Genomic DNA, 10,666 nt, shown 5'->3' with positions numbered 1-10,666 from the left:
CAGCCCTCGGTCCACCTCCCCTTCGTTGGCAAGCAGAACGACACCCGAGAGGCCAGGAACAAGTTACATTTATTTCCCATCTGTCACACAGGACATCCACAGCCTCTGTAACGATGTGACTTCTCCTTAGAACACCCTCAAGTGTCCTGACCAGTGTCCCATCCCACCTCCCACTTGAGTCCCCACAAACAGCTGAAACAAAAATCAAGGCCTGCAGAGGGCGTCCTGTCGTCGAGCCCGCATCTGCAGCTTACACCAGTGAAGGGGAAGGGTGGGGGGGGAGCAGTGCTAGTTAACAGCCAACCCCCCCCATGTCCAGTGCCAAGCCTAGTCTTCTGATGACCGATGTAAAATTCCACAGAGGTGTATTCTCTCCCCAGACATGCTCTATTGGGAATGGGTGGGAGTTGGCTGCAGAGGGCACGAGGCGGTGGGCCCCACAGACATGGTCTCAGTTTTAGAAATGCTCCAGGCAACGGCGGCGGTGGCGGGTTGCTAGGGAGTGCTCGGCAGAGAAGTAGGGATGGGCCAGGGCCGTCTTGGCTGAGATCCGCTGGCTGGGGTCATACTGCAGGAAGTGCTGAGGAGGAAAGACAGGCATGAACCTGGATGCTACCAGGGTGGAGAGAGGCGCTCCCTTCACGGGACCCAGTGGGAGGGCCGAGTCCCTGAGCCGTGCCCAAACCCAGAACTTTGTGAAGCCACTGCCTCCTCGCTGTCTGTGTGCCTCCCAGTGCTTGTCTGTGTATGTGCACATGGGAGCAGCACCCATGGAGGCCCGAGGCATCATGTCCCCTGGAACCACAGTTACAGTTGACTACGGGCCGCTTGGTGTGGGTGCGGGAACAGAACTCTGCAAGAACAGCCGCCACGCTGGGCCCAAGACAAGGTCTTGCTCTTCTCTGCATTGCATACACCAGGCTAGCTGGCTTGTGCATGCCAGGGATGTTCCCGTCTCAGGCCCCCATCCATCCCGCCCTGGGGGCTCTGGGGTTACAGATTCCCGCTCCTGTGTCCAGCTTTGGGTGGCTTCTTAGATGCCCACGACTGTGCCTCAAGAGCTTTGCCCACTGAGCCAACCCCAGCCCTGCGGCCGGCCTTGTGTGGGTTCTGGAGATCTGAAGTGAGGCCCTCATGTTTGCACGACAAGCACGTTAGCCACCGAGTCACCGGCTAAGCCCATGTGCTTCTCAGACAGCTCTGGACACTCCCAGAGCAGGTTCAACCATCAGTTTGGGCTCCAGGCCTATGTATGATTCATCCAGGTCCCACCTGCTTCTGGCTGGGAACAGGTATGCTTCATGTTAGGCAGCAGTCCCTAAACCTGTCCAAAGAATGTAAGCTTGGGGCGGTTCAGGTGAGACAATGAACTGGCTGCAGGAGGGACTAACACAACCAAGAGGCTGGGCCTTCCAGCTCTCTGTGCTCAGGTACATTACCCAGGCAGGATGGCACGGAGCAGCAGATGAAGGACAAGGGGCCTCAGCATGATGTGCGTGCCGTCCTGCTGGCGTTATGTTGGTAGACAACACATAGACCTCTGGTGACCTGACCATGACCTCAACAGAGTCCTGCCCTGCCTCCCCTGGCCCACTAGGGTAAAGATAGAAATGGGGATTGCAGACTTTGTGGGCAAACAGGGCCGGCTTTATCTGAGGCCCTGTAAGCGGCTGATAGGAGTCCAGAAGGTAGCGGACGGCCTGTTCCGCACAGCCAGTCCTTTGTGAAGACCAACCTCTGGGAAACCCTGACTGGGGGACACTGAGGCAGGGGCAGGTGTGGCCTCTGCCCAGGGAAGTGCTCTCTCTAGGCGGGGCAGGAAGCCAGCCCACAAGGCAATTAGGGAAAGGGGACAACAGCCATGACCAAAAAAACCAAAACTACTTCAGAGAAGTTTCAAAAGGGGAGATGGACATTGGATGTCAGCAGAGAGGCTCCTGACCAAATACACGCACAAGCCAAGCGTGCACAAAAGTCAGAAGAGTCCAGCCCGGACTCAGTTCTGTAAGAGGGCACTCTGCGGCGGCAGCGGCTTCTGGGGTGCTGTTCTTGTCCACGTGTACCTACCAGCAGCAGGTCCTTGCCTTCGGGTCCCAGACTAGGCACGATCTCCTCCAGCCCCTTCCTGGTCCATCTGGGAAAGCTGCTCTGAAAATCGGGCATCCGGGAGACTCCTGGCCATATAGCTTCACTGGGGGTCCCCAGGGTACGAAAGATTCGAAAGAGCTGGTCAATCTCCGAGTCACCCGGAAACAGAGGTTTGCCGGTCACCTGGAGCAAGAGGCGGGTGTGTGTGTTCTCTGTGACACTTGTGACACAGTCCCACATTGGCTAGGCCGAAAGACACAGGAAGGGATATCTCTCCCAGGCTGGGCAGTGGTGGCGCGCATGCCTTTAATCCCAGCACTCAGGAGGGAGGCAGAGGCAGGCGCATCTCTGTAAGTTCGAGGCCAGCCTGGTCTACAGGGTGAGTTCCAGGACAGCCAGGGTTACACAGTGAAAACTCTGTCTCAAAACAAACAATAAGAACAAAAGATATCTTTCCCAGGGCTATGTTAACTTTCTAATCTTTCCAGGATCAAGACTTGCTTCCCCAGCCAGCGACAGACACCCCTCAACCCTCCTCTAGTAAACATACTAGCCACATGCATGTGGTCCTGGCTCTGGAACCTTCCTGTCTCTGTGCGCCCCTCCCCTCCCTTATCTCGTCTTTTATGGTAGGCAAGCGCTCTACCACTGAGCTTCATTCTTCGCCCTTGGTGGGTTTTTGTTGTTGTTTTTTTTTTTTTGTTTTCCAGACAGGGTTTCTTTTTAGGGATAAAACTCAAGTTGTCAGTCTGGGTGGCAAGTACTATTATTATCCATTAAGCCATCGTCCTGGCCACTGGCTCAAAAACTGAGGTTTTTGGTTGCAGTCTTGGGAACTGAACCCAGAGCCTTCCCCAACTTAGGGGATCACTCTGCCACTGAGGAATGCCCCTAGCCCAGCTTGTCCCCTCCTACCATTTCTGCAAAGATGCACCCAGTGCTCCAGACATCCACAGCGGTTGAATAAAATTTGCTGCCCAAGAGGATCTCAGGAGCACGGTACCACAGTGTCACCACCTGTGGGGACAAGAAACAGCAGCATGGTGGCTGGACCCACTGATGACATCATCTGGCCGCCCCTCCCACCCCCACCCCACTACCTCGTGGGTGTAGGTGCGCATGGGGACCCCGAAGGCTCGAGCCAGTCCAAAGTCGGCCAGCTTGATGGCTCCAAACTCATCGATGAGCAGGTTCTGAGGCTTCAGATCTCGGTGGATGACACGATGGCAGTGGCAGAAATTCAGGCCTTGCAGCAGCTGGGAGAGGTAGCTCTGTGGGAACGACCACGAGAAAGAGCCGTTCGTTACACAGACGGTGGCGGGGATGGGGGGGGGCCTTGCCCTCTTGCTTTCCCCTGGGCACCTTGACTACGTGCAGGGGCAGCTGTGAGGTGGGGGTGGAGTCCATGTACTTCTTCAGGTCCTGAGTGAGGAGCTCGAACACCAGGTAGAGCTTCTTCTCCCTGTGAGCCACATCCAGCAGTCTGGCAGGCAGGGAGGGGTCGGGCTCAGAACGTGCCATTCAGGACCCCACCACCCCCTTCCTTTCCCAGCTCACTGGACGATATTGGGGTGCTTCAGTTCTTTGAGCAGGGAGATCTCCCTGATGGCGGTGCTGGGAACCCCTTCAGTCTCCCTGTTGGAAAGATGAAATACCAGTGGGCACAAGCAGTCACTTCTGGCCAGTGTGGTGTGCCTGTGTGTGTGTGTCCATGTGCATGTGCGTGTTTGTGTGTATGTATGTGCGCGTGCATGCGTGTGCATGCGTGTGTGTTCCACTATAGCATTCCCCGCTTCGGCGGCACAGGAGGTCTGTCCAAGAGGGGTACCCGTGCTCCACAGCACACTTTGCACCCACCAAGCTCCACAGGGCTGGACCCAGGACCCAGGGCAAAGGCTAGTGAGAAGGCAGAGGGGTGGCTGCACCTTTGAGGCTACCATAGAGGTTGGATGCAAGCCCAGGAGACGAGGACAGGTTTTGGTATTCCCATGGGAGACAGATGGCCCTGGGGCGAGCCCTGATACTCACGCATCCAGCCTGATCTTCTTGAGGGCCACAAGCTGCCCAGTCTCTTTGTTCTTGGCCTTATAGACCACCCCATAGGTGCCCTCTCCGATCTTCTCAACCTTCTGGAATGAATCCATGGCTGTAGAGCTGCCCGGGAAACAGACCGCATCTGGACATTTAAATCCCACACGGAGCTGGACTCCAGTCTGCACATAACACCCTGCCCAGCCCCCGCCCAGGCCCGGCTGTCGCCAGGCACCGCCTGCCACCCAGCCTGCTCAGGAAGATGGTTCAAGGCTGAGGGCTGCTTCTTGCCCAGCCCAGCTCAACCCAGCTCCAGGCTTCTTCTCCTACTTCTGCTACGGAGTGCAGGAGAGTCCAAACTTCTGCCTCAGCCCCTGACTCGGTCCCTGTACACCCATGTTCCCGGGCCACAAGAATCTACTTAGAAAGGATGTGCAGGGGAGGGTAACAGCATGAAGCAGCGGTTAGGAGTTGGCCAAGGCGTCTGAAGCCACACATCAGGACCCAGGGCCCCCGCTCGGCTTGTCGTCAGTTCTTGGCTTCCATCACCTCAGCACCTCTGCAGGGGTGACCCCTTTGCTTCTTGAACCCCCCAGCCCTGCCCCTGGACCCCTAGCCCTGCCCCTGGACCCCTAGCATCCTTCCCCTCAGCCTCCCAGCTCAGAAGTCACCAGAAGTCCTCAGCAGGCTGCAGCTTTTCTGTCAGGCAAGCTGTCTGCAATGGCTCCCCCTGCTGGCCCCTGCTGGCTGCAGCCGGCTCTGCACCGTGCACACAGTAGCAGCTCATACTCTTTATTCATGAGGACAATGAGGGACCCTTCGTGTCTTTCTCAAGCCTCAGCCCCAGGGCCTTGGGGTGGGGTGTCACATATATATTTCAGAGAGAGGGTCTCATGTAGCTCAGATTGGCCTTAAACTCCGCATCCCGCCGACTCTGCCTCTCCATCTCTGGGATTACAGGCATGGGCCATCATGGCTGGCTCCAGGTAGGCTTTCATTTACAGGTCAGTCCAGAGTCCAGGGAAGGGGCGTCTCCCCACATCCCCACCCCCACCCCCGCCAGCACTTTGTGGTTCCAGATGCAGACTGTTACTGGAAATGAGGAGCACGTGGAGGGGTTGGCCATGTGCCGGTGACTCCTATTGGCTGCTGCCTCTTTTGCAGGTACAGCCTCTGCTCCAAGATGGCTTTTTCCAACAAGGATAGATCCATCCCCTCCACACAGGTGAGCAGTCGGGCCTTCACCACAGAACCTCCATCTGGAAGACAGGCCCCGAGGCGTTAGCAGTGACTTCCTGGAGGGGCTGTAGGATGCTTGCTTCTGGGTGATCCCTGACTGGCACTAGGAAGGCTGGCAACTTTGTCTCTAGGAGGCCCTGAACTGCATGTCAGGAAGCAGGAAGTTGAACCTCCACACTCCGAGCCCTGCACTGTGGGAACACTGCTCTGAGGGAAAGCATTCCTTGGCACCCTGGGGCCAGTGTCATTGAAAACTGGAGTGGCTAGAAGGGGTGGGATATGCCTTTAATCCCAGAACCTGGGAGGCAAAGACTGAGAGTTCAAGACCAGCCTGGTCTACAGAGCGAGTTCCAGGACAGGCTCCAAAGCTACACAGAGAAACGCTGTCTCAAAACAAAACAAAACAAAACAAAACAAAACAAAAAAATTGGAGTGAAGAGAAACCGTGTTTGATAAGTCCAAGGGACTGAGCTCCAAGCAAGGTTGGTGTTATAGGGGTAAGTTACCCCACCCTGGAAAAGGTGGTTGAGGGCCGGCTAGCAGATGTAGGCGGTGGCCTGATATATAATGTCAATGTCCCTGGAATATCAAACAGGAGCGATATTGATTAGGGTGTCCACTATAGATGTTTAGATTTTTTTTATTTTAAAAATATTGATGTGTTTGCTTCGTGGTGGTGGTAGTGGAAGTGATGGCGGCCCATGCCTTTAATCCTAGCACTCGGAAGGCAGAGGCACTCGGATCTCCATAAATTCAAGGCCAGCCTGGTCTACAGAGCCAATTCCAGGACAGCCAGGGCTACACGGAGAAACCCTGCCTGGAAAGTAAAAAAAAATATGTTTATGTTATGTGGATGACTATTTGCCTACATGTATGTAGGTGCACAGTGGGCCTGCAGTACCCTGAGAGAGCAGAAGAGGGTATTGGATCCCCTGAAATTAGAGTTACAGACATTTGTGAGACACTGTGGGGGCTGGGGACCAGACCCAGGTCCTCTGGAAGAGCAGCAAGTGCTCTTAACCATTGAGCCATCTTTTCCAGCCCCTATATTTAGTTATTTATGTTCACAGTTAGTGTATGTGCACAGATATTTTGCCTGCATGCAGGTAACTGTACCATGTGTGTTCCTGGTGCCCCCCAGATGGCAGAAGAGGGCATCGAATCCTCTAGAACTGGACTTACATATGGTTCTGAGCCCCCATGTGAGTGCTGGGATGGGAACCAAGGTCCTCGGCAAAGGCAGTCAGTGCTCTGAATCTCTGAGCCATCTCTCCGGCCCCTGTTTACTTTCAGACAGGCGTCAGTATAGTGCAGGCTGCCCTGGAATTTGCTATATGTCCTAGGGCACCCTGAACACGTGATCCCCAGCCTCTACCTCCCACGCGCTGGGATTACAGGTGCAGTCACCATGCCTGGCTTAGGAAAAACTCCCTCGTTCTCACTGCTTCCCAGGAACTTTAGTAAATAGCTCAATGTTCTATTTTTGATGATTTGAGATAAGAGTTTCCTGGCTTAAGTCTAGCCTGACTGTTCTAATCCAGGCCCATTCACCTATTGAAGTCAGTCTGGGGGCAGACCTCATCATCAAGCTATCCAGGTTCCAGCCACTTGCACAGGTCGCCCATGGACAATGGACTTGTCTGAGCCTGCAGAGATGGTATTGCTCCTGGAGGCCTCAAGAAGGGGTATCTACACACGTCAGACCACTCCAAGAACCCCGGGGACACACTTAGCTCTAAAGAGTTGGTTGGACTGGAAAGATCAAGAACAGAATCAGATGTTCACAGTGTCAAAATGGAGAGTTGGGGGACTGGAGGGATGGCTCAGTGGTTAAGAGCAGTTGCTCTTCTTCTGAGGGACCCGAGTTCTATTCCTAGCGCCCATAAACATCTCTAACTCCAGATCTGGCTTCTGCAACCTGTACTCACACATACACACACTAACAATAAGTAACTAAAAACAAAACAGCCAGGCGCTGGTGGCGCACACCTTTAATCCCAGCACTTGGCAGGCAGAGCCAGAGGCAGGCAGATCTCTGTGAGTTTGAGGCCAGTCTGGTCTACAGAGCGAGCTCCAGGACAGCCAAGGCTACACAGATAGAGACAGCCTTTCTGGAAAAAAAAAATGAATCAAAGCAAAAACGGAGGGTATGGAAGGGGTTTGTTGAGGGCCAGCCCTTCCTTAGCTCGAGGGAGGTGATGATTTGGTTGTGAATGTCATAGGGGAGTTTCTGGAATGAGGGATGGGAGATCCTAAACCTCTATGTCAAATGTTGTAGTGAGATATTTACTCAATAAAATGTTCCCAAACTTCTGGAGTGAAGATTTTCTTAGAAATCTGCTTAAATTTCACAGAATCTTAAAATGTTTGTTTATGTTATTTAGAGGAGTTAACTTAAATTAGGTGTGTGTGTATGTATCTCTGTGTGTGTGTGTATATGTGTGTATCTGAGTGTGTGTGTGTGTATCTGAGTGTGTATATGTGTGTATCTGAGTGTATGTATGTGTGTATCTGAGTGTGTGTGTGTATATGTGTGTATCTGAGTGTGTGTATGTATCTGTGTGTGTGTATCTGAGTGTGTGTGTGTGTATCTGAGTGTGTGTGTGTGTGTATCTGAGTGTGTGTGTGTATGTGTGTATCTGAGTGTGTGTGTGTATATGTGTGTATCTGAGTGTGTATGTGTGTGTGCTCCTGTACATGAGTGCAGGAGCCTATGAAGGCCCAAAGAGAATATCTGCTCCCCTGGAGTTGAAGGTACAGGTGGCTGTGAATTGCTGATGCAGATTACTCTGGAAGGGCATAGAGCACTCTCCACTGCTGAGCCAGCTGTCCTACTTTTAAGTTTAAGTTATTTAGTTGGCTTTATCGTTTATTGTATGCTTGGGCAACACTTCACTGCATTTAGCAGAGTAAGTGACCCACAGAACAGCGGCTTCTCACTGGTTCGATCGCCTGGCAGTCCAGGTGCTTCAGCTTGTTTCGGATAGGAGGAATAAATACCAGCTGAGGAAAACTGGGCCGGATGGGGCTTGCCTAGACTTGTGCTCTTGGGAAGGTGTGGCTGAACGAAAACCCCACCTCAAACAATAAACAGAGCGCTTGTCTAGTGTGTGCAGGGCCTGGGTTTGATCTTCAGCACTGCCAAAATGTACACTGAAAACAACAAAAAAGAGAGAGACGCTTGCAGAGGACCCGAGTTCAGTTCCCAGCACCCACATCCAGTTCTCACAACCATGCAACTCCAGCTGCAGGGCAATCCAAGGCCTCTAGTTTCTACGGATACCTGCATATATGCAGCAGAAAGAGACACACACTTAAAAACAAAATAAGTGTCCGGAAGGAAGGGAAGAGCTGAGATGTAGGTCAGCTGGCGTAGAACCTGCCAGCACCCACTCAGCCGAGGGTTTGAGTCCCAGCACTCGGGAGGTAGAGGATCAGGAGTTCAAGGTCATCCTTCAATACATAGCTAGTTTGAGGGCAGTCTACTGTACAGTAGAGACCATCTAAGGATACTGAAAACATAACCACTTACCTAACATGCAGGAGGCCCATGGTTCAAGTCCCAGCACACGCAATTGTCAAGTGCCATGGCTGCCCTGTTGTGTGGAGCTCGAGGGCTGGCATGTGTACCTCACACACTCCTATGTCCTGTGCCCTTTCTTTTACACCCTCTGGCATATTGTCTCTCTTCCAGAGTCTTTATAATGCTCCTAGCTTTTTGGGGTTGACTTGGCTAGAAGCTTACACAGTTTAGACAAGTGGGACCTCCCATAGCCTCTCCTCCCTCCCCCCACTGCCCCTCCCCACCCTCCCCCTCCCCACACATACTCCTCCCTCCTCCTCCCCCCACTGTCCCTCCCCCTCCCCCCAGCCACTAAGCGGGAGGTGAGTCCAGGGTTCACCCACTGTTGGCTTTCACATTGCACGCCTGTGTCCTCCTTCCCACTGATAACCAGTTACACCACCATTCACCTCTGCTCCACTTCTACCTCCCTCACCCACCCGCACCCTGGACTGGCTGCCCCGGAATCATCGCCTCTGCGGCAGTTCTCCTCAGAACTTACCTGTCCCTTCACTCCCAGTGCACCCCACTCAAGCCCCGACAGGACCTCAGGGCCCCTGGATTTCCTCTCACCCTCCCTGTCCCCTCAGCTGGCCCTAAGCACCTTCCAACCATTTTCCTGGCATTGTAGGGACCAGCCATTGCTTTCCCAGCTCCCTGCCTGATGCACCCCAGTCTCCCCCCTCCCTGGCCACACCCACTGGCGAGTGAGGACCACAGACCCTCTGCGGGTTCCTGAAACACACAGACTTGAAAGTCTTCCATCTCACCCAGCAGCTTCCCTCCACCGCCTGGAAATTGTCCTGGCTGGCCTAGCCCCAGGCTCTGTGACAGTTATCCAGCATTTACCAAACATTTAACTCTCCCTGGGCTTAGAAAAGTTCCCTGCCTTTGTGTCCCCCTTCCCAGCTTTCTTTCTCTTCCTGTTTTTAATTTTTTGAGGCATGACCTTACCAAGATGCCCAGGCTGGTCTTGAACTCACTCTGCAAGCCTTGAACTTCCTAGGTAGTTAGGGTTACAATCCTGCACCACCAGGCCTACTTGTTGCCAACAAATAGTGGAGAGGATTTTTGAGTATTTCTAACACACACACACACACACACACACACACACACACACACACACACACACACAGGACAAGAACTGAAATGTTACTTTGTGTTCTGCATATACAATCACCATGTGTCAATTAAACTTTTTTTTTTTTTTTTGGTTTTCCCAGACAGGATTTCTCTGTTGCTTTGGAGCTTGTACTGGAACTTGCTTGTAGGCCAGGCTGGTCTGGAACTCACAGAGATCCTCCTGTCTCTACCTTGTGAGTGCCAGGATCAAAGGCGTGGGCCACCTCCTAGCTTCACAATAGTTTTTAAAAGAAATGAGATTTGTGAAGTGACAATTGTTCCAGCCAGTGAGGCTTTTACAAAGTGTGATCATTACTAATTACAAAGCAGAGACTCAGACTGGGGGAAGGTGGTCAGAAACGCCTCACATCCAGGCAGGAAACCCTCAGGACCCGGTGGTGCTGGGAGGTGCCACACCTTAGCAGTTGAGCACACTGCTGACACTATTTCACACTCATCCCATGGCTGGTTTCTACATGAAAAGTTAAAAAAGTCCCTCTAACTAACCTCTCCTTTGATCCCAGGGCTTTCAACCTGGACACAGCGAACAACACACATTCATGGACCTTTGCCCCAAGAGGACTTGCAGCAGGCTCAGGAGGGTTGAAAGCTCAAGTCTACCCT

General features: G+C 53.1%; 1 protein-coding gene across 1 annotated transcript; it reads right to left on the bottom strand.

Moving 5' to 3' along the window:
- Positions 1–188: 188 nt before the first annotated feature.
- Cdk3 (cyclin dependent kinase 3) lies at positions 189–4,284 on the bottom strand. Its single transcript, XM_051180931.1, has 7 exons — positions 4,117–4,284; positions 3,646–3,723; positions 3,451–3,571; positions 3,189–3,359; positions 3,004–3,105; positions 2,068–2,271; positions 189–580 (listed from the first exon to the last, which is right to left on the bottom strand). The coding sequence occupies exons 1-7, from the start codon at positions 4,230–4,232 to the stop codon at positions 458–460; spliced, it is 915 nt and encodes a 304-aa protein (XP_051036888.1). The 5' UTR covers positions 4,233–4,284; the 3' UTR covers positions 189–457.
- Between the last annotated feature and the right edge of the window lie 6,382 nt (positions 4,285–10,666).

Source organism: Phodopus roborovskii, unplaced genomic scaffold, assembly GCF_943737965.1.
Source record: "Phodopus roborovskii unplaced genomic scaffold, PHOROB, whole genome shotgun sequence".
Lineage (NCBI taxonomy): Eukaryota > Metazoa > Chordata > Mammalia > Rodentia > Cricetidae > Phodopus > Phodopus roborovskii.
The sequence above is the reverse complement of the archived record's forward strand: the minus strand, read 5'-3'. Positions and strand labels throughout refer to the sequence as shown.

Excerpts from the sequence above, each read along its gene's own strand:
- Cdk3 (XM_051180931.1), bottom strand. The coding sequence starts at position 4,232 with ATGGATTCATTCCAGAAGGTTGAGAAGATCGGAGAGGGCACCTATGGG. Across the intron at positions 3,106-3,188 it reads TGCGCACCTACACCCACGAG|GTGGTGACACTGTGGTACCG; the intron begins GTAGTGGGGTGG and ends TTGTCCCCACAG. Across the intron at positions 581-2,067 it reads AAGGCAAGGACCTGCTGCTG|CACTTCCTGCAGTATGACCC; the intron begins GTAGGTACACGT and ends TTTCCTCCTCAG.